Source organism: Tiliqua scincoides, chromosome 5 (genome assembly GCF_035046505.1).
Source record: "Tiliqua scincoides isolate rTilSci1 chromosome 5, rTilSci1.hap2, whole genome shotgun sequence".
Lineage (NCBI taxonomy): Eukaryota > Metazoa > Chordata > Lepidosauria > Squamata > Scincidae > Tiliqua > Tiliqua scincoides.
The window spans coordinates 23,358,944-23,382,971 of record NC_089825.1 but is presented as its reverse complement, the minus strand read 5'-3'; the positions used below and the strand labels follow the sequence as shown (position 1 = coordinate 23,382,971).

Below are 24,028 nucleotides of genomic sequence, written 5' to 3'. Positions count from 1 at the left end.
TTTATGATAACCATACCAAATCAGAGCACTGCCTCTGGCTTCAGAGCACTGGCTTCAGTGGGTCTATGGGAGTCTTATTTATGCAGGCCAACCATTCATTTCAACAGAAGCAACAATTCTGCATGCACAAAAGGAACTTACATATGAATTTTCTCCCAGGGTTGAAATGAATGGGAAAACCCTTGGAGCTGTTTGCGTACACCTGAAAGGAACTCTTAAGGGAGTTGGATGGCAGCAAGAGAACAAAATCAGGGACTAGACACAGTGGTTTTGAAGTCTTATTAAAACCCTGACTTGTACAGTAAAAGCAGAACTTAAAACATGTCTAGGTAGGAAGGGAATGCAAGTATGAAGCAAATGATTCCTTTGGAGGGAATACGCAGAAATCAGTTACATCTTCCTTTTATTGTAAAATCATTCCTCACCACATACTATGAGTTGGCTCCACACGCATCATAGTTAGCAGGTAAGTCACAAGCACCAAAGCTGATGGATGGATAAAAGCAGCAAGATCATAGCACACCAAAAGTATCATATACGCTGTGTATCATATATTCAGGGCCTTAAAGTTTTTTTTTTCTCTATAAAAATTGTGATCTATATAGGATTTCATTCACATGGACACTAACAACAAGGAGTATTTTGCTTTGGCGATAGTGGATCACACATCTGTTTAACTTGCTCTATATTTTTTTTTAACACACTCTTTCTCAAGGTTGTGCAGATGTGAGTCAGGTAGCATTTTGCCCCATTACTGAGGTGTCCCACGGCCAGTATCCTCCGGGATTCTTGATTCATTGACTTTCGCCACGTGAATCCATCACTTAGGCTCAGAAGAATGTGATTTAGTTTTTGATTCATTATCAGTCAGCATAAATTATAAATCCAGAAAATGTGCTGTATTTGTTGTTGTTTCCTCCATGTGCTTTTCCACCATCTAACTTTATGTAGACCTCATCTCCCGGCTCCAAATGTAGAACTACGCTGTTGCTGGCATAATCGTAGTTTTGATCTGCATCCTGAGCAATTGCGCTAGCTCGAACCTAAGTGAAATAAAACACACCAAGAAACTTGATTAACAACTTTGATATTTTCCAGCAGCATTGGGGGATGAAACAGCAATGCGTGGTGTGTTCCAATACCCTCTTATGACTAAATCCCACGTGAAAATATTTTTTTCTTATCATTGCAGTCATCAACATATCACAGAATTGCAGTAGACTAAGCCATAGTTAACATCTAAACTCAAACACCATAATTTGTTTGTTTGCCTGAGTAATCTAATCAAAAACTATTTTCCCCTTCCTCTACCACATGCCCCTAACCTGTCTGAAGGCCCAATCCTATCCAGATTTCCAGCACTAATGCAGCTGTGCCATTGTGGCATGCACTGCAACTAGTGGTGGGGGGGCAATCACAGAGTCCTTACCTTGAGTCCCTTCTCAAGATAAGGGAAGATTTGTTCCCTTACCTTGGGGCTGCATTGTGGCTGCATCAGTGCTGGACAGTTGGACAAGATTGGGCCTTAAAGTGAATTAATCCTTCTACTTATTTATCACACTATGGTTTCATGCATTTATTTTTCACTTTTATGTCCAACCCTCTCTCTAAGAAGCTCTAGGTAGCATACATAGGGACATAACTTTATTTGATTATTTTCTTTTTAAACAGAATGTATGCCCCACCCTATCTATCAGCATAGCTTTTAGGGTGTCTAGAAATCATAAACACAAACAGTAAATAAAAGTAGAAACAACACAGTTAAAAAAGAAGTACAACAGCAAGTAAGATAAAGCAGGTAACAAAACCAACTCAACTGACATGTTAAAAGGCTTGGGAAAAGAAAAGGTCTTTGTATGATGCTGAAAACACAGAAGACTAGGTGCCAAGCAAGACTTTTTAGGGAGAGAATTCCATGATGAGATTTAAAGATGGGCAGGGACTAAAAATCAGAATTGCCCATCCACACACTGTAGTTACTATACCACACTGGTATGATAGACTTAGGCCAGGCTATATAAAACTGTGTGCGCATTTCTATGAGCCCAAGGTGGCTCCAGACCTGTATTTCTTGAACTGTTGGATCCCCTTGACAAACTACTTTGGAAACAAAGAGGAGATTCAAAAGTAGCTTGATGTATGGAAGTGCAAAAGGGGAAAAAAGAGGCAAAATATTCCACTTAGAACCAGCCACTGCATGAACTAAACTGAACAGCTCTTTGGAACCTGGCCATGATCCTGATCAGAATCTGGATTCATATCAGTCTAGCATTTCATTTGAGTTCTACTAGTTCAAGATCAGCATTGGACCTGTTACAAGAAAATGGATATGAAATGATTTAAATGGAAATGTGGACAGTACAAGTTGATGCCTTTGAATCTACGAACTTTACATCCTTCTAAAAATAGAATTTAAATGAAGAGGATGCTACATTAACAGGGTGATCTTCACAAAACCAGCTATCTCTATTAATCTCAGTTAATGTATGAGGTTTAAAAGCCATCTATTAAATTAATGCTAGGAACACGTATATCATATCTGTATTTTCTGATTTATGATTATTATATATAATCTTGAGTTCTTACTCGACAATGCTTTAGAAGTCATTAAACTCAAAAATTTGTTTGCCTTTTAAAATATGCCTTCTCATTGAATTGGATATAATTAACACATTGATGGATGTTGGTAATTAATTCAGAACTGCACACTGTCCAGTCCAATAGAATGCAATCCTTCAAACCATTATATAAAATTTGGTTCCCCTGGTAAAATATTTAAACTTTATTTGTTCAGGATTTATGTTAGGACAACATATCATCTGCTTTGTTGCCTGTTCCTATCTCAACAGTTATACGGAGTTGTTGGAGATTTAGTGGTTTTGCAAACTTGAACTGAGAAATAATGCATGACTTGGCATACAAGATGCTGGATGTTTTGTCTTTTTGGAATTGAAGAAATGCACAATAAGTCAGAAAATTTCCATGCATGCCTTTCAAAAGTATAAATGATGGGTTTTCAAATTAAATTTTCATGTGATATGATCCCACATTAATACAGAAATGTTAACAATGGATAAGGTTTTTTACCATGCTGGATCTCATAGGGTATTAGAAAGCTTAGAAACCACAGAAGCAGGAAAAAAACCTCTTCTGCATTATATAGCAAGGTTCAGAAAGGCTTAAAAGATTTGTAATTGCTTAACAAATGTTCTAATTTAAGCTGACACACTGTATAATAATATCCTAGGCAGTCTTGCCTTGGATTCATTGTATCAAATATATGACACAGTTTATTGAAGTATCTGTCTTTACCACTTAAAGCAATAAGTTATCAAAGAACATTGTATTTCCTAAGGATTAACAACAAACTGGGAGGAGCTGGTGACTTCAGACCATTAATCCCAGAAATAGTCATTCTTAGAAATTACCTGGTTCTCATGTTACAGATAGTAAAGAGAAACAAGATTTACTTGGGTTTGTTTGACTGTATCACAGAATGAGCGGAACTGACACCAGCATTTTATTAAATGTGATTGCTTAAATTATTACTCAGATTCCATTTGTGCTGTATATTGAATTTATACCAAATTTTATGTTACAGCTGCTATGAATTTTTTTCCTGGCACATAGTAGCATGAACTCTGTTGGTGCTATTGGCTTTAGCATTAAATGTGCTTCATATATCATTAGGAACACTATAAAAGATAGTGGACACACTCCAGAGCAATGGACATTGTCTGCACTAAAAGAATGATTTATCGATTGGGCTCCTAAAAATACTTTGCGGATTGCAGTCATTTTGTGTACGGCTACAGTGCCTTCTGAATGCATTAACCTCGATCCCATACCAATATGCTACCTTTATGGTCTCTGCCTCTTTTGTTGTTCGTAGAAGACAATGTAATTTCTTTTTAAAGCCTATGAGAATAGTCTCAGAAGGATTCTAAGTGTATTGTTGTCCATGTGTTAAAGGTATCTCAAAATTAAGCAATGAATGTGGTACACATTACATAAGTTTCATGATTGTTCACTTCATCTGGTTATAGAGGTATACAGGGACATTGAAATTGCAAACAAATCAACTATGTTATAGTCTCAGCACTTCTATATTTAAGCAGTCTAACTATTACGGAAGACAATGTGTTACATGGGAGCCCTTGAGATATTCAATGTACTGTACATTGCTTTGAATGATTCTACCACCACCACACCAACCAGGTCATATATACTTCCAGCATAGTAATGTTTTCCTACATTAGAAGAAATATGTACATTTTGCTTTCTTTTACAATGTAATGCCCACCACAATACTTTTCATACAAATGAAACAGTTCATTAGCTGTCAACCTTCTAAGATCAAATCACATTGGAAAATATCAATGAATTAAAACTACTCACTAATATAAAAAAATAGGCTTAAGGATTTCTTATGGCTGCATAAATATAAACTGAGTTCAGTACTGCATGATCAATATTTGTCTGTTCTGTTTGTATAGTGACTAAATTAAGCAATTTATAAATGTCTGGGATTATGTACTTTATCTTCAGGCCTATTTTAATATTTATGATCATCAAAATATGCCATGCACTGAAGTGTGTTCTATTTTTACTTCCATCAAGTGTTAAAAAGAGAAATAATGCTTTTTAATAACCAAAATTAAAGTTGTTGGGTTTTCTTTGGAAATCAGATACATAAACGTGTGAGACATGACAATTGCCTATGCTGTATTTAATGCTTCACAACGTGGACTCATTTTTAGAGGCACTATTTATGCTAGGCATTTGCTAATTTGATTAATTACTACTGATGTCCCCATAATTTCATTTTTACAGTACTTGTGAGAAACCATAAACAAAAGGTTAAGTGGCATATCAGATTAATTTACCAGCCTTTGACGCTCCCATCTGTGATCCTGCGTTCAACACAAAGCTGATGTGACTGAAAGGGCTCTCATCTGGTTACGGTACACTGGTATTCCCCAGTACCCAGTGTTCAGCAATTTCAGCTTCATTATTCTGCCTTTCAGAAAAAAAATCCCTTCAATTGCAAATATTTTATACCAACATGGAATCCCATATTTCAGCTTTGTGCAATCTTGATCGGACTACAGCAAACCACCCTCACTGTCCTACTTAACATCACAGTGTACATTCATAAATTAAAAAGCAACTACGTATTAAAAAGTAGCTCTCTGATATTTAGGGCAGTTCCTAGAAGCGTTAAAGCAAACACCAGCAAGCCTTCTCTCTCTGCGTGTGTGTGTGTTTTCTGTTTTCTGCACAGCACCTAGCACACTATTTGTACAAAATAAATATTTGCAAATAAATGAGTAACTCTGTAATGGTTCATGGTAAAGATTTGTATTGCAAACTTCTTTTATTTAATTTTCTGATCTTACAACATGTGACACCCTTGGTCAAATCACTTGTTGACTTCCATTTATATGGAATTAAATGTTTATATTTGATTATGTGTGCATAAATGTTCTTTGTTCTCTATTTTCATCCATAACATTCAACAGGAGTTTTGAAGCAAGAAAGCCCTTCTAGGCTAAATTCTGACTAATTTTTCTTACCCAATGCAATTATCAATCTTGCTTACTCAGACAATAATGAGTGCAAACATTTATACAGATGTGCTAACTATATCTAAAGAGGGCCAGATTTATGGAGGCCAGATCTCTGGAGGCTATTTTGGAGCCAGAGCCAGCAGGCAGTTGTAACACCATTTAGACTAATTAAAATGGATGACTTCTATGTCTTTCACTCTATAGATTCTAGTGGTCTTTTAATGATTGGCCTAGTAAAAAAAATGGGGATGGGGAAAGGCTGCCTCCCTTTGTTTTTCTCTGCCCACAATTTGGAAGGAGCACAAAAGCACTTTTTTTTTAAGTAGTGTGGTAAGTGTATGGAAACATGGTTAATTACCCCTCTCCTGCAGTCAAAACGTCAGCCCCAAAAGTAGGATGGCATCTCCTTAAACCAGTGCATTTTGCAACAGATTAACAATTCAATCCTATGCACATCAACTAAGAAGTAAGTCTCAGTGTCTTCAGTGGGCCTTACTCCCAGAAAGCATGTATAGGATTGCAGCCTGAAATACTATAAACACTTACCAAGGAGTAAGTCTCAGTGGGGCTTACTTCTGGGCAAATATGCATAGTAGGACACTGCAAGAATCCGTTTTCAGTGCATCGACCTGTGCATAGTCATACTCATAATATCCCATCCTCTCAAAGTATCACTAGCTAAACTGTTTCATTCTGGGGACAATATTTCGCTTGCCATTCCTCTCGACTTCCGCCATATTCATTACATTCCATATATCTGTTGCATTAAATGCAAGGGTATTGTTCAGTGTAAAAGCCCAAGAAGCCATGTTCAGCAGGCGTGATCACCAAAGGGTGCCTGATGAGGGGAAAGGTCTGAAGAAGCCCTGACACCCTGGGCTGCTTCCCTTCCCTGGCCATTTTCTCTCTTGTGTGATTACTTATGAGTAGGCTGAACAGATTCAAAGAAGCTGAAGAATCCACTCTTGAGTAGGGTGACCAGGTACCAATGGGGAGAAAGTGCCCACACCTTTAACCATGTTACAGAAGAGGGAATGTGGGCAGGTGCAGCTCAGCATGGAAGGGTTGAAAAAGCTGCACCTGCCCACATTCCCTCTTCTATAACATGGTTAAAGGTGTGGGCACTTTGTCCCCATTGGTACCTGGTCAACCTATTCAAGAGTGGATTCTTCAGCTGCTCCAGGCCTGCTCCATCCCTCAACATAGTCACTGAGCAGCAAGATGTCCTGTGACCCCCATCCCCCTCCTTAACCCATTTTTGTCCAGCCTACACATTTGACCCCTGTTGCGTATATGCAACGCTGGGCAGCAATGGCTTCGACTGCACTTGTCTTCCAAGGCAGGGTGGCCAGATCCAGTGGAGGACAGAGTACCTATACCTTTAACCACTGTATAGAAGAGGGAATGTGGGCTGGTGCAGCCCAACATGGAAGGGTTGAAAAAGCTGCACCTGCCCACATTCCCTCAGGCACAGGCGCTCTGCCCTCCAGTGGATCTGGTCACCCAAGGCAGCTGGAGGCTTGGGAAGTGCCTGGCCACCAGGAAGCCATTCCAGTCTCACTGTCCCTCCCTTTCCTCCCGAAGTTGCAAGCAGTTCCGCCACCAGGGGGGGACTGTGGCTGCTTCCAGGCGGGGCGCGCAGGTCTGCCCTGGGCTGCCCCCCTTGCCTGACCCGCTGATCCTGCCTGCGAGCTGCAGCGGTGCTGCCCGCCGTGCCCTCCAGCTGAGCAGCGACACCCCCAAGCCGGGCGGAGGGGTTGCCTTGGGAGGTGATGACCCCGAAGGAACGCCCGCTTGTTGCAAGCGCTTTCGGAGCAGGGGACTGAGCCCAGCCCTAGGCCTGTCTACTCAGAAGTCAGTCCCATTCTCGTCCATGGAGCTGACTCCCAGATCGGTGTGGGTAGGATCGCACCCGAGGCTGCAAAAATCCTACCCACACTTACCTGGGAGTAAGCCCCACGGACTCTAATGGGACTGACTTCTGAGTAGACAGACTGGGCTCTTAGGCTGCATGGTAATGGTCGGCAACCTTCAGTCTCGAAAGACTACAGCACCCAGTATTCCCAGGCGGTCTCCCATCCAAGTACTAACCAGGCCTGACCCTGCTTAGCTTCCGATCTCCCACAATTACCTGGGAGTAAGCCCCATGGACTAATGAGATTGACTTCTGGGGAGACGTGCATAGGGTTGGGCTCTCCGACTGCGATCCTGCCCACACTTACCTGGGAGGAAGCCCCATGGACTCTAATGGGTCTGACTTCTGAGTAGACATGCCTAGGGTCGGGCTCTTGAGTTCCCCGGGGAAGCCACCATACTGTGGGCCAGACCCCCCCCCTTCTTCTTCTGCCCCCGCCCTGACTTCTGGGAACGTGCGGAGGGCGCTTCCGTTCTGGGGCACGGGGTTGCTGCTTCCCCCGGGCCCTCGCGGAGGCCTCGTTCCCAACCAGGCAGGCACCAGCTCAGCTTCCACTTGGAGACCGGAGTGCCGCGACTCAGCCGCGCTGCTCCCCGCGCGCCCCGTGGAACCCTCGCAGAAGGACACTCCGCCTGTGCAGGGAGCTGGACTATTAGGGACCCCAATAATAGGATCGCCTCTGGCCCCGCCGGCCTGTAGTGAGAGGCGGGGAAGAGGCCCCGCTTTGGCAGCACGAGTCGGTTGGAGAGGAACTCAGGCTGCGATCCTAGCCATACTTCCCTGGGAGTAAGCCTCATTGACCACAGTGGGACTTACTTCTGAGTAGACGTGCCTAGGATTGGGCTGTAAGGCTGCCATCCTGCACGTGTCTGGGAGTAAGTCCCACGGAACTCAGCGGGGCTTACTTCTGAGTAGACAGCAACCTCTTGGCTCTGCCTTTGCGTTTCCCAGGTCCTTGGCCCTCACCCGCCCTTCCCTCCTTCCACTCTATTCCTACCTGGTGGTTGAGGAACCCTCAACTCATCCGCCCCGTACCTATTTACAGTCCCGTTGACGGGCATCCAAACTACGTGCAGATTCAGAGCCCAATCCTATGCATGTCTACTATGAAGTAAGTCCCATAAGAGTCAATAGGGCTTACTCCCAGGAAAGTGTGGAAAGGAGTGCAACCTGAGAGCCCAATCCTATGCACGTCTACTCAGAAGTAAGTTCCATTGGAGGCAATTGAGCTTACTCCCAGGAAAGCGTGGCTAGGCTTAGGCTGTGTCAGCCCTCATCTCGTGCCGAGTAACGAAGAGACAGGGATCTCGAGCATGTGCAGAGTACCCGTCCCCCGCCGCTAACGTTAATAGCTCTCCAGTCTTCCAGGCAAGGCTGAGGCCGCCTGGGACTTGGGAACGAACCCCCAGTAATGGGCACCCTCTCCGACTCCCCCAGTTCTCTCTGCCCTGACCCCTTTTTACTCGGCCCCCATCCCTTCCTGGAAGGGCTGCGCCCCTCTCAGTTCCGCCCGTAGAGCTCGGGTCGCCATCTGGTTCTGGCAGCGCTGCCCGGCTGGCAGAATTTCAGCCGGTGAATCTCTTTTTTGGCAGGGACCCACGCGGGAGCAAGTGCTTCACCTGTTGGGTGCCAGCCTGTGGCGCAGCCGCGGAGGGGATGAGGGCACCAGGGGTGTACGGGGGGACGTGGCAACCCTTCTGGGAGCTCCCGATCTCCCGGGTCTGGAGCCGTGCGACCCACCCCAGCCCTCTCCCGGACCCTTCCGCGGCCCCCACCTGGTTGTTCTTGCAGAGATCGGCCCACATGCTGGTGCCGTCGCCCCCGCGCATGAGCACGTGGTAGGTGAAGAAGTAGATGCCCGGGATGGAGCAGGTGAACTTGCCCGTGGTGGGGTCGTAGTGGTTGCCCAGGTTGGTGACCACGTCGTCGAACTTGAGCACCTCGTAGCCCTCGTGCTGCCGCTTGAGCCCGGCGTAGAAGGCGATCTTGGGCACGGTGCTGTAGGTGGCCGCGCTGATGGCCCCCGCCGCGTTGAGCCCCGGCGCCCCCGGCGGGCCGGGCAGGCCCTGGCGCCCCGGCTCGCCCTTTTCCCCCGGGGGTCCCACCGGCCCCGGCGGCCCGGGCTCCCCGGGGGGCCCGCGCGGGCCAGCCTTCCCCGGCCGGCCCGCCTCTCCCTTGGGCCCCTGGATGAAGGTGGGCAGCGACTGCATCAGGCCCCGGTCCGGGGTGGCGGCCGTGCTGGGCGCCTTGGTGCCCCCGTAGGGGTCGCAGACCATGCGGCAGGTGCCCAGCATCTCGTAGTGGGCCGACGTGCCCGCCGAGCTGACCAGCACCGGGATCAGGATGACCAGCAGCAGCACCATCACCACCCCCAGCGCCCCGGCCGCGATCAGCCGGCGCCTGCTGCCCACCAGGCGGCTCAGCGCAGGGCGGTCCTCCTGCCTGCTTTTGGAGAGAATCTTGCTGGCGGGGCAGGGACCTCGTGGAGCAGAAATCGCCGCGGGGCGGCCTCCCCGCGTCCCCGGGGGCTTCTTCGCGCCCTCTGCCTCCCGCAGGCGGGGAGGCGCGCCTGGGAAGCTGTCCTGGGCCAGGTCCCAGCCGGCTGCGGCTGCGTCCCCGTGCGGGGCACCTGTGGCTGCGCTGCTCCCCCGGAGAGGAGCCGCTCAGACTTTTATGCGGCTGCTGGCGATCGACTTTTTTTCTCCGCCTGCGCCAGCTCGAATCAACTTGCCCGCTCGCTGCCCGCGGCTCTGGGGCTGGGGCTGCGCTCCCCCCTCCCCACTCCTCGCACTCCCGCCTGTCCGCAGCCGCGCCGGGAGAAGGAGCGCGACCTCCCTCGGGGGGGCTCCTGGGGAAGTCCTGCGCGCAGAGAGGCTCCCTCCCTCCCGGCCTCGGGCGGCTTCTGCTGCGATGGGCTGCCGGAGGGGATGGGGCGGCCGGCCAGGCACCGCTCGAGCTGGAGCTCCCCGGAGCAGAGCGCGCACACGGCCACCTGCCGCGACAAGAGGAGGCTGGGAAAAGCGCCGGAGTCCTTTATAAGCACCCAAAAGCGCAGGGGAAAGGGGAGCTGCCTTGGCACCGCAGCCCGGCAGCTGCTCCTGCAGCCCACTCAGAGAGTTTGGCATCTCGCTGACAAGTGGGGGGGGGGATGTTTTCCTCCCCTCTTGCTTCCTCCCCCCTCCTCTCTTTCTCCTCCCCCCCCCCACTTTCTCACCGAGCTTGGAAACCGTGAGCATCCCCCTTGCTGAGCCCCCCCCCCCAGCGATGACAGCTTTCTTGCTGGAGAGAGAGAGAGAGAGAGATCCACTTAACACCTTTTGGATAACCTTCAGATCACTGATCCAGAAGGTAAAGGTCAACACCCCCCCCCCCCCACTACTCCTGGTTTAATGGTTCCCCCAGCGGCCTCCGTCTGTCATGTGAAATATCACTTTTTAACACAAGGGCTGGAGGGGGGGGCAGAGTTGCAATTCACCCCACAGCCCAACCGGAGCTCCTTGAAACAGCAGCCTCCAGCCGGCCAGCCCTGGGATGATGATGAGGACTGGAGTTGATTGTCTCTCCGGTTTGCAATCGGAATGGCACCGGGCTGAAGCACAGGCCAGATCTCTCTCTCTCTCTCTCTCTCTCTCTCTCTCTCTCAGTAGCGGGGCAGAAGTTTCTATGCAGTGCAGTGGCGTAGCCAGAGGGGGGCGAAGCGCTAAGTTTAGCAGGCGCCTGAGCGCACCGTGCAAGCGGCCCCTCCCCTTTCTGGGCGGAGGGAACAAAACGGAGGCGAATCTTAGCACTTTGCCCCCCTTCGGCTACGCCACTGGTAAAATGCCAAGGAACTCTTCAGCGTGCGTCTTTGCCAAGAGGAGGAGGGCTTGCTTGACTCTCCCCCCCTTCCACAGCCTCGCCCCCTTCCCTTCCCTCCCCTCGGTGGCGGAGGGGAAGGGCTGTCATCCCTGGGCAAGGTGCGTGGGCAACCCGACTTGGAATGGGACTTCTTCTGGGACGCGGGCAGGAAGCAGCCCAGCCCACCTTCCAGGCACCAAGTAGGAGGACCAGCCAGGCGGCATGAGAGGGAATTGAGAGCGAGCCCAAGCCTATGCGTGTCTACTCAGAAGTAACTCCCATTGTAGTCAATAGGGCTTACTCCCAGGAAAGTGTGGGGAGGGTTACAGCAGAGCCAAGCCTAGGCATGTCTACTCAGAAGTAGTCATAGTCAATGACCCATTACAGTCAATAATAATTGACCCATTATAACCCATTATAGTCAATAAGGCTTACTCCCAGGAAACTGGATGGGATTGCAGAGCCCAATCCTATGCCTGCCTGCTCAGAAGCAAGTCCCTTTATAGTCAATGGGGCTTACTCCCAGGAAACTGGATAGGATTGCAGCCTCAGAGCCCAATCCTACGCATGACTACTTAGAAGTAAGTTCCATTATAGTCAGTAGAGCTTACTCCCAGGAAAGTGTAGTTAGGATTGTAGCCTGATTCCTCAGTCACCCTCCTTCCGGAGCCACTGGGGCGTCAATCAAGCCCGGGTGACATTTACCTGTCAATACAGGGACTGACGGCTGGAAAGAAGGGGGTCTGGGGGCAGCGATGAGGCGGAGCGGCGGATCAGGAGAGGGGGCCGAGGCACGCCCCCCTGCCCAGTGAGTGTGGCTCAGAAAGCGGAGATCTCGCCTGGGGGGGGGTGATTAACACAACGAAGCGCTTCTTTGGAGCCCCCCCGGACTCCCCCCTTCTGCTCCGCCGCCCCAGAAGGTCAAGGAGGCCGGCGGCGGGAACAAAGACCCATCGATCCTTCCTTTGAAGCCGAAATGTCAGCGGCGCCTCGCCTTCCCTCCCCAGCGCATCCCAGGCAGAGAGTGGCCGCGGAGAGGGGCGCCCCCAGCCCCTTATCTCCCTCGCACTCCGCTGATAAGAACAGTCCCGGCTTCTTGCGCCCCCCCGGGTTGATTTTTGTCGGGGTCCAACCTTTAATAAAGTCCTTATCTCGCAAAGACACCAGCCCGCAGCCAGGTCCCTGGGCTTCAGCCTGGCTCCCATGCCAGCCCTTGAATGACGGGGGGGGGGGGGGCTTGTTTGTGCCACACTGGCTTTTCCCAAAGGGAAGGAGTCTTAAATACTTCTTGGGCTGGGGGGGGGGGGCAGAAAACCCAACGAAAAGTCCAAACTGCATTCAGTTTAGACATTCAGCTTTCAGAGCCTCATGCTGGCCAAAATCAGGGTTGGCACAAAGCCTGGCACCTGTGGGGTGTCCTATGCTGCCCCACCCCTTATTTATTTATTTATTTATTTATTTATTTATACATACATACATACATACATACATACATACATACATACTGCACTTTCCCTGCTGGGCACTCAAAGCAGCTGGGTGAACCAGGTGATACACCAACTCCCTGGGATGGAAAAGAAAGAGAGAGCTGGAGGAGGGCTCTGCCCCGTTCTTCCAATCAAGGAGGCAGGAAGAAGAACAGCCAGGAGGAGCCTGGGCAGGCAGGGGTGTAACACACTGCCCAGTACCTGGGGCAAGAACATCAGGACATCAGGTCCAGTGACATCACTTCCAGGTTCTCCCTAGCGGAGGGGGTGTTTGCAATGCCACCACAATGGGCACAAAGCAGCCAGCACCTCCTCCTCTGGGCAGATCACACTGCCTTGCTTACATCAGAAGGCAGTCAGTTCTGGGTTCTCCCCAGAGGAAGGGCACTCACTGCTGTGACTTTGAGCCCCCCTTCCATCTCCTGCAGAGACTCTGCTTCAAGCTGCCAGCTCCTCCTCTTTAACTAGGCAAAGCTTGGAGGGCTGTCATGTTACCCCACTTGGCAAAGTACAAAGGGCAGCTGTCCCTCCGACTATGCCCTAGTGAACATAGGTGAAGTGACTCTGCGAACAGGTGAAGATGGGTATCCCGGCCAAGCTGCTTTTGGAGGTGATGACCTCAGGCAACCTTATGGAATGGCCAACCATGACTATAAAACTCTGCTTATTCTACTCATAGCATCAGTCTGCAAATGTTAAAATGCCTCCACATCTGTGTTATAGATGTCAGGAAACATTAAACTTGACAGGTTGGCAAATACATCTATTTACACACGCGCGCGCGCACACACACACACAGAGATGCATAACAATATCTCTGCACAGGGTTCAAACCTGGAAGAACCTGAAATAAACAAGACAACTGATCTTGGCCTCCTTACTCCTGCCTAATGTATTTATAGTGCAGTCTTATGCATCAGTGATTTTCAATCTTTTTCATCTCATGGCATACTGACAAGATATTAAAATTGTCAAGGCAATTTTGTCAAGGCAAAATTTTGTCAAGGCAAAATTGTCAAGGCAAAATCAGTTTTTTGACAATTGGCAAGGCACACTGTGCTGTTTGTGGGGAGCTCACATCCCCATTGGCCCTATTAACAAATGGCCCTTCCCCTAAACTCTTGCTGCACACCTGCAGACCATTTGCAACACACTAGTGCGCCATGGTACAGTGGTTGAAAATGGCTGCTATGCATGTTTCCTCAGATGTAATGGGATTTACATATCAGATGTCTCCAATGGGATTTACTCTCTAGTAAGTTTTTTAGGCTTGTAACCTCGCTGATTATTAGTTTTAACTACACTTCTATAATTTCAGCATGTCCATGGTTTGAGGAATGAGTGTTGGAGAACCACAAGATAAGTCTACAAGCTAAATCTGGGTAAGTACAAACATACATCAAAGGAGCAGTTGCCTTGGGTTACTATTTGTACATTCATACAATCAAAAATTCAGTTGGTCTTTATTTTATATATAGTATAAAATTAAAAATATATTTTATATACAAAAGGGTTATCAACTCTTAAATCCTCAGTTGCAAAGCTGCCCCAGGAATAGGGCTATAGGAGATGGACTCATGACATCACAGACACCAGCTAATCAGCTTCTGGTGCAAACTGTAGAACCAGCCAACTTGACCTTGGCTAGGGATATGTACACCTGACCAGGCAAGTGTACTTCTAGACTGCAGCAGCAGCTGTTTTAGTGTACATTTGTATGCATCCTTTGATGTCTACCCAGGACTGCCACAGTTCTGCTAACGTGATAAATTACAGTAAAGATTTTCAAAATGTCTGCAGGTTTTGTTCACATTTGCTTCTAGCTCCTGGTAACAGCCAATTAGCAGAGATGGGTGGTTGTTGTCCAGGTCAATAGTGGCAAGAGGAGGAGGCTAAGTGCCTTTCAGATGCCTGGAGCAGAGGGCTAGTGTTGGTGCCCAGAAGATCTTGAGAATGGGTTTGAATTAAGTATGGAATAGGAGTTGAAATAGGATGAGAGTGGAGAACTGAATGTAGGAAGCAGTAAATGTGGAAGGGGCACACAAATGATGCCAGTTGAGGTATCACAATGGGGATGGGAGAAAACTGGGCTTGAGGTCAAGAGGTGGAGGACAGACTTCAACCTGGTCCCAAAAGACTGTGTATTGTGTTCTCGGGCATTCTCTTGGGATTCCAGGATAAACAGAAAAATTTGAGGACACCATGAACTGTGCACACCATGAACTGCTTTGCTGCCCTGTCAATTTTCCCAGAGCAGAAGCAGCTAACTCTCCACTCTGGTAGAGGAGATGCATGAGTTTTCATTGTGCACAAAATTCTGGAAGATGTACAAGTCATGTGTACCTCTGTCATTGCTTCTACATCATGTAGGAAGCCAGCACTGCCCTACTGTTACCTTATTCAAAGAATATTCGAACAGGTGGCACCCCCAAATGAACACCTTCACCCCACCAGCAGAACAAGCTCTGTTCCAGTGCTTTCCCCCAGAGTATAGATGACAATGGGTACCCATAAAATGGTTCTGCAACTTATACTTTATCCATTGTAAATTCAGCATCCCCTTTGAAGGGTTACTATTACTCTTTTTGCAACCCCTTTTTGCTTTTATCCTCTTATCTCTACAGTCTTCTCCACTATGGGTGACCATAAGCTTTATTTCCTGTTCTTTAATAAAATATTTCACGTACTAAGAAATAATTTACATGGCATGTCAGTTCAGAAGTTTCTTGTGTAGTTCCCTTTTTAAATGTCTTTGTCTTATCAGCACTAACCATCAATATTCAAAAGAAGTCAGCATACATAACTAGGGTCTCTTGGCAGACATGCTTTAAAGTGACCAAGAGGAAATGACTACAAATCATCGTTGTAGGGGTATTTTTCTTCTTTCAGATCACCAGTGTTCCCCTCCTTTTGTCTTCCTTCTTCCTGTTTTACTACTGGTCTACTGCCTCATTGATCCTCTATCCTTTCTTTCATATTTGCAATGATTTTCTACCTTCTTTTTTAACAGCCCTATCCTAACTAGCCACCCCCCCTCCCATGGCCAGAATGCAGCTGCATCAATAGAATGTGTGCAGCATCCCGCTGGGGGAGCAGTCCTGGAAACCTACTTGAACTTCTGCTGCCCCAGTGGGTCTCCTTAGAACTATGGCAGCCATTTTGCTGGCACTGGACTGAGGAGTGTAAGGAAGAGGTAAGAGGAGAGTAATGGGGATAGGATCCTGGCTCATGCCAGAGCTGCTAGGATGCACCCCCATCCTTCCCTCTGCACCCCCATCCTCCCACTGCCCACCCCCTGTGCTGTCTTGCCTGCGCTCCAGTGGGTAGAAGTAGAGCCAGCCATAACTATGGTGGAGCCTGAGGGGCACCTGCCCTGGGAGCTATACTGAGGGGGGCACGATTGATTGACCAGCTGATGAAATGCATCTTTGAACAGTATAGAATGAAGGTGGAAATTTAGCTAACAGACAGGGTTTCTGTACCCCAACATACTCTCATGAGATTTTTGGAGAGTACACAAGTCAGATCAACAGAGGCAGGACTTCCTTTCTTCTCCACTCCCTGACACCTATCTGAACATGTATCCCCACAGCACACTTTTCCCTTCTCCCCCACAGTTAAGCAATATTTATATGATGGGCAGCCCAATTCCAGTGCAAATTCCCCGATGCCGTTCCAGTCTGTGCAGTGGGTAGACTTGGACCTGTGAAATCACTGGTGCAAGTCTGCACTCCTCTGGCTCAGAGGCCAGATAGGATTGTGCCATAAGCATACGTGTCTGAAGATGATAGAGGACCAGGGTGGTTCCTACCATTGCAAGTCAAATCTCTGTGCTACTATGGCTGCAATCCTAACCACACTTTCCTGAGAGTAAGCCCCATTGAACAAAATAGGACTTACTTCTGAGTAGACCTGGTTAGAATTGTGCCCTATTTTTGTTAGGACAGACTTGACACAAATTCTTATTCATTCTGCTATTGAATAAATAAATATACAGGTAGTGGGCATTTCTGTGACGTTTGGGTGAGTTCTACTAAGATGTACCTGGCATAATGGTTGCTTCAGCTTTTCCTGTAAAATAGTGTTTCTTAGACTGTAGGTTGGGAGCCAATTTCAGGTGGGTTCCCATTCATTTCAATATTTTATTTTTAATATATTAGACTTGATGCTACCATGGGATATGACTGTATTTGGGGAAATGTTGCAGACCTGTACTTTGAACAGGCTACTATGTATATTATTTTAACTATGTTAGTAAATGTGACTTACTCCTGGGTAAGTGTGGGTAGGATTGCGCTAGGATTGCGAAAAATTTTCCTGCTTGATGATGTTACTTCTGGTCATGACATCACTTCCGGTGGGTCCTGACAGATTCTCATTCTAAAAAGTGGGTCCCCGTGCTAAATGTGTGAGAACCACTACTATAAAACATGTGTAACAATTAGGCTGCAATCCTAACCACACTTTCCTGAGAGTTAGCCCCATTGAACAAAATAGGACTTACTTCTGAGTAGACCTGGTTAGGATTGTGCCCTAAGTTACGGAAAAATATTCCAAGCGTGAAACAGTTAAAGAAAACATCTATAGTTTCACAGTACTTTCTGATGTAGCTTAAAGAAAGCTGTTACCAAATTAGCAGCATTAGCCAGGATTTATCTGCAAGCAAGCTAGCCATATTTGGTTTGTTTTGCATTTCTGACAGGAAAAAAGATGACTCGAGGTGACTGTTACTCAGTTATGAGAAAAGATTTTCTGAAACTCAAACATCTGCACTCGAGACCTGGGTGTAGTGGCTTTGACTGATGAATTACTGAGGATATACAGTTCTTTAACCGTGCACATCTAAGACCAGGTTTAAGCAATCAGAGGGTCAAAAGAGTGCATATTTAATGGGTCACATTTAAGAATGTAAAGTTATTATTTATCTAGAATCAGCCTATTGGCTGACTGCAGGCAAAAAAAGGGCTAGCATAGATTTACATAGAGACACTAATATTTTTTACCCTGTAATGCTGTAATACTAGTGACTTCTAGTTTAAGAAAATTCCACACATGTTTAAAAACATGTAAACGTATTTTCAATCCCTGTTTTGAGTCCTATCATGTGCTTCCAAGTATACATAAAACTATGGAGCCATTTTCTTCGGGTCATGGTTGAGCTGTCATGTTTCACTCCAGTGAAGACCACAACATGTTTGTTGCATTCTGTACTTGAGGAAGTTGACCTGAGATTAACTCAGGTGCCAACATATATTGCTACTGGGGGGGGGGGATCGGTGGGGGGAACCATTTTCTTGTTTGTTACTAACAGCCCAATCCTAATTAAATTCCCATGCAGCGATGCAACTGCACTAGTGCAGTCTCCACTGCAACCCGAGAGGGAATGTTGGCTGCAGAAGATTTCCTCAGTTAAGGGAACAGTTGTTTCCTTGCTCTGGGATAAGCCCTAGCAGCTGCAGCAATATCACTGGCGCAAGTCTGAGTTGATCCATGTTGGTGGATCAGGCTTGGGAAGGGGGATAGGATACAACACATGTCAGTGGTGTAGATCTCATCCCCCTGGCCTGATTTGCCACCCTTTCCCTGCACCTGCACCGAACTTATATAATAGGTGTCCCCAGATGTATTGGTACTCCCAGCCTTCCTGCTGGCACTCCTATCCTTCTCACTGTTGCAAAGCACATTATGGTGCTTTTCTGACAAGGCACACTAGTGGGGCACCCGCTTTGTTGGTGCTACTGGGGGATAGGATTGGGCCATAAGAGTAAACAGTAAATCCTAAGGACAAATGAAGACAAGACGACAAATGCTTCTTAATAGACTCTGAAAGCATTTTAAATTAACCTGAAATATACAAATAAATGGTGGTATTAATCATGTGGCACTTTTATTAAATGTGATGCACATAAGACAATCATAGGGCACAGCAGTAGTATAGTTAAGCCAAGGCCGGAAAGGTCAATTTCCCCCCTCCTGTGGTGGAGTGGCAGTTTCCAGTTGTCTCCATAGGGGCTGGGTGGGGGGTGATAGCTCCTACCTTTTGGATGCACCAAAAAATGGGCCCTTCCACCTGCCCTGGTTCTTGTATGGCTCGTATGGCTCCAAATGGAGCCATTTCCAGGGCCGGGACGGTTCATGTGCAGAGGCAGGGGTGTCTGTGCAGGTTCAGGGAGTAATGCAATGACGCAGCGGGCATCATCCGAACAGTTGGCCATGAGGAAGAATTTGGTGGGTGTCTTCGAAATGGTGATTGGGACACTGCACACTTAAGAGAGAGATGATGTTGCAAAGTAGCAGAGGAAGAAAGTTCCTCTCTAGAGTGTCACCTCTGGCTCTCTTCCTCAGAACCTGTGGGACTCTCCTGCCATTTTCCCTCCCAACTTGAAATGTTGTGATGTGATATACTGTGGTTTTTCATATTCATCATGAGTATGATAGATGTGCAATAGATAACTGGGAGTGGAGAACTCAAAATTAAAATTCTAAGAGTAGTGAATTGGCAGGAGATTTTTTTTTTCCTTGTCAGCCACTCTATATACTATTCTCTTTGTTCCCTGCTTATTAATTCTTGAGTCACTAATGGCATAATTTACTTTGCAAATTGCAATCATTTTAATTCATGTGTAGAACAAAAATGATAATAAAGCAGGGAGTGTTTCAAGCCAGGGAATCCTCTTTCAAGATAGAGCACGAATGGCTAATTCAGGCAGTGGCCACTTAGCCCGCGTCTGGAAATGGCTGAACATCTAAGACCCTCTGGATCAGGCCATAGGCCCATCTAGTCCAGCTTCCTGTATCTCACAGCGGCCCACCAAATGCTTCAGGAAGCACACAAGACAGCAAGATACAACTTGCATCCTGGTGCCCTCCCCTGTATCTGGCATTCTGCGGTAGCCCACTTCTAAAATCAGGAGCTTACACATATCTATCATGACTTGTAACTCATGATGGATTTTTCCTCCAGCAATTCTCTCACAAAGAGAGTCTGGTCCAACAAGAAGCTGACGGAACATACCAAGATCCAGGTCTACAGAGCTTGCGTCCTGAGTACACTTCTGTACTGCAGCGAGTCATGGACTCTTCACTCACAACAGGAGAGGAAACTGAACGCTTTCCACATGCGCTGCCTCCAATGCATCCTCGGCATCACCTGGCAGGACAAAGTTCCAAACAACACAGTCCTGGAACGAGCTGGAATCCGTAGCATGTATGCACTGCTGAAACAGACGTCTGTGTTGGCTCGGTCATGTCGTGAGAATGGATGATGGCCGGATCCCAAAGGATCTCCTCTATGGAGAACTCGTGCAAGGAAAGCACCTACAGGTAGACCACAGTTGCGATACAAGGACATCTGCAAGAGGGATCTGAAGGCCTTAGGAGTGGACTTCAACAGGTGGGAAACCCTGGCCTCTGAGCGGCCCGCTTGGAGGCAGGCTGTGCAGCATGGCCTTTCCCAGTTTGAAGAGACACTTGGCCAACAGTCTGAGGCTAAGAGGCAAAGAAGAAAGGCCCATAGCCAGGGAGACAGACTGCACTTGCTCCCAGTGTGGAAGGGATTGTCACTCCCGAATTGGCCTTTTCAGCCACACTAGACGCTGTTCTAGAACCACCATTCAGAGCGCGATACCATAGTCTTTCGAGACTGAAGGTTGCCAACAAGCAAGGCAAGATGCCATCACCACTTCCTGTGGCAAGGAGTTCCACAGACTAATCACATGTTGGGTAAATAAATATTTTCTTTCATCTGTTCTAACTCTCCCAACACTCACTTTAGTGGATGTCCTCTGGTTCTGATGTTATGTGAGATGGAAAGGAGCATTTCTCTAGCCACTCAATTCCCTGAATAATGTTGTATGTCTCAGTCATGTCCCTGCTCAGGTGCCTCTTTTCTAGACTGAAGAGCCCCAAACACTGTAGCCTTTCCTCATAAAGGAGGAAATCATTTTGGTTGCTCTCTTCTGCACTTGTTCCATTTCCACTATATCTTTTTTGATATGTGGCAACCAGAACTGGACGCAGTACTCCAGGAGTGGCCTTACTATTGATTTGTACAATGGCATTATTATATTAGCCGTCTTATTTGCAATACCCTTTCCCATCTGATTCCAATATGTGCCAAGAATATCTCAAGTATTTGCAAAGTCTTTGTGGGAGTAATTGCATGGAATTAACCACCTTCTCCAAATGATCTGCACCAGTGCAACTCCTCACAGTGCAAGCAAATACATTGCTGTGCAAGTCAGTGGCATCACTAGTCCAGTGAAGGGGGTACAGATCACTCCAGGCAACACCACTGGGAGGGGTGACGAGGTGGGAAACTGGCCCAGGAGCATGGTAGTGAGCAACTGGTTCGTGGCAAGCTGGCCAGTCTGGAAGCACCACAGCAGGTGGTTGGTCCAGGAGCGCTGTGATGTGCGGCTGGTCTACAAAGCTGGCACCATTCTCCTGATAGACTAGGGTGCGTGTAACACCAGAAGATTTGGGGCCATGGGGTGATATCATTGGTGCACTGGCTGACACCAAGCCTAGTGACACCACGGGTGTAGCTTAGGGTTATAGATGCAGTCAGTCAGCTGCATTTCTTGAATAGGGACTGCTAAATATGTATCACCACTTTAAAAGTTTGCCCACGTAGCAAACATTTACCAGTGAATTACATCCAATCACACCTCTGACACCTGTAGATATATGAATCACATGTTTTCAAACACCCATATGGTGCATTCACGTATTTAGGTGTAGTCGTTGAAACTCTAGTGTACCTCTAGAAATATTTATAACATGTGACAAGATCCTGAGGGAACAGAGTTCCACCTTACAAACCATTCAGTGTTCTTTAACCCATTTTTGCCCAACCCACAAGTGAACATATTTGGTCCCTTTTGTGTATATGCAACGTTGGGCAGAAATGGCTTAACATAGTCACATTGGCTACTTCCCTGATCTCTCTTAGTTTAACCGTTGTCAGTTTCAGTGAAGTCAACTTGATTTGTGCTTGTGCCCAAACTTCTTGCGCTTTCTTTTCGAATGAGTATGTTTGCAGACCTACACGTGGGAATCGTAGGAGGTAGAACAGAGAGCAAAAACTCAGAAGCCGATCGTTCTGAATGGGACAGATGGCAACTCCAGCCAAAAATAGCTTTTCAAGAAGTAGAACACATGGTAAGATGCATTAATTTTAATAATTGGTTTTTTATGCCTTGATTAAAAAAAAAACTGGCAGGGACCTCTACCCAAGATAATTAGCATTCCGCTTTGGGGGTGGATTTTTTTGGTTTGGTTTTTTTCGTTTTTGCAAACTCTCAACACTTAACAGAATGCAGCCCACTTATGTAGGGGATGGTGTGCTGCTCTAGGACATACGTCAGTGTAATAGCTGGTGTAATGGCAATAGGGTTATCCATGGGATGACTCTGCTCTGAAAAGGTAGGGTATAAATCTCTTAAATAAATAAATAAACACACACACATGCATGTAAACATCCATGCATGCACCCTGATAAACGCCTGTTTTCTTAGTTGTGAAAATGACAGTTGCGTCTTTGGCAAGAGTTCTCCAGGGGTTGTGTGTGTGCATTATGATTAAAATTATAGCCCTGTGACAAATTAATAATATCCCTACAAAACACTCCCTCAGTGCACTCCCTCTGAAGGAGCAAGTCCGCAGCTTGGGGGTCCACCTGGACTCGCAACTGCTCCTGGATTCCCAGGTGGCGGCTGTGCCTAGCAGGGCCTTTGCTCAGCTTCAGCTGGTGCGCCAGCTGCGTCCGTACTTGGATCGTGCAGACCTGGCCGCGGTGATCCATGCTACGGTGACATTGAGGTTAGATTATTGTAACGCGCTTTATGTGGGGCTGCCCCTGAAGACGGTTCGGAAACTGCAATTAGTGCAGAATGCGGCGGCCCGTGTGGTCACTGGAGCTAGGCGGTTTGACTCTGTCAGCCCGCTTCTCCGGGGGCTACATTGGCTGCCCATTCGTTTCCGGGCCCAATTCAAGGTGCTGGTTTTGACCTTTAAAGCCCTATACTGCTCTGGGCCAGGTTATCTTAGAGATCGCCTACTCCCGTACAATCAGGCTCGTCCTCTCAGGTCATCAGAGAAGGCCTTTTTACAAGTGCCGCCGCCTAAGGAGGTACGTGGGGCGGCGGCAAGAAATAGGGCCTTCTCAGTAGTGGCACCAACGTTATGGAACTCCCTTCCCCTTGACTTGAGAATGGCTCCCTCTCTTGAGTCCTTTCGGCGAGGCCTGAAGACCTTGTTGGTTAACCAAGCCTTCTGACGTTATGGCCTTTTTAACATCTTTTATATATCTTTTAGTTGCTTTTTTACAGGCCCGATTCCTCCAAGAACTGCTGTTTTATGCCCTTTTATTCTGACTCTTCTGACTACTGTTTTTATGGGTTCTGCTAATGTGTGTTTTTATCTGTTTGTGAAATTATGTTTTAATTTGTTTTATATGCTGTTAGCCGCCCTGGGTCCCTTTTTGGGAGAAGGGCGGGATAAAAATAAAGTTTTATTATTATTATTATTATTATTATTATTATTATTATTATTATTATTATTATTATAACAGAATTCTGCCTTATCCAATTTTCAGTGGTAGGTGGTGGACAGTGTAGCCCTCCAAACTTTTGAACTTCAGCAGACATCTGATAAAGGCTTTGCATACTAGTAAATGGTTAAAATGTTCAGGGATCTTCAGCAGCCTCTCCTGCAAACTGGATGAGTTTGACAATGACTGGGTGCTGATGTAACGGGGAAACCTGCTATAGAAACAAGTCCCAGAGTGCCACAGGTTTGCACATTTCTTCTCAGACGTATCAACAAAAGGAAGTACGAATTGTGACATAACTACAATTAGAGAAGGCCAGAGCAGCAAACCACAATCGGATATCCTGCTTTGTTCTAACTCCAGTTAGTTCACAAACAACACAGGTTCCTTGCATTAGTATACGATGGGGAACAGCAGTTTGCCCCTAATGTGAAAGTGGACGGTTTCCTCCTCTCCTCCTCTCAAACATGGTGAAGGTGGAACAGGAAGAGAGAGTCCATGGGTCTCTAAGTCTGTTTCTCACAACTGGCAACTGCAGTTCCACATTATATCTGAATCTGGCCAACATATGCAAAGTCCCATTTGCTGGAAATACCAACAGCATGTCAGCATTGGAAGGTCTTTAGGGTGATGTGAAAACTTGGCTACCATTGCACATTTTGTGACT

The 24,028-nt window shown here is 46.9% G+C and overlaps 1 protein-coding gene across 1 annotated transcript; it reads right to left on the bottom strand.

Moving 5' to 3' along the window:
• Positions 1–406: 406 nt before the first annotated feature.
• C1QL3 (complement C1q like 3) lies at positions 407–9,869 on the bottom strand. The gene is made up of 2 exons (XM_066631254.1): positions 9,261–9,869; positions 407–1,043 (listed from the first exon to the last, which is right to left on the bottom strand). Exons 1-2 carry the CDS (start codon positions 9,846–9,848, stop codon positions 864–866), a joined length of 768 nt encoding a protein of 255 aa, XP_066487351.1. The 5' UTR covers positions 9,849–9,869; the 3' UTR covers positions 407–863.
• Positions 9,870–24,028: the final 14,159 nt, after the last annotated feature.

Bases quoted from the DNA above. Each gene is read 5' to 3' on its own strand.
- C1QL3 (XM_066631254.1), bottom strand. From the start codon at position 9,848: ATGGTGCTGCTGCTGGTCATCCTGATCCCGGTGCTGGTCAGCTCGGCG. The intron at 1,044-9,260 runs GTGGGGGCCGCG...TATTTCACTTAG, and splicing joins ATCTCTGCAAGAACAACCAG to GTTCGAGCTAGCGCAATTGC.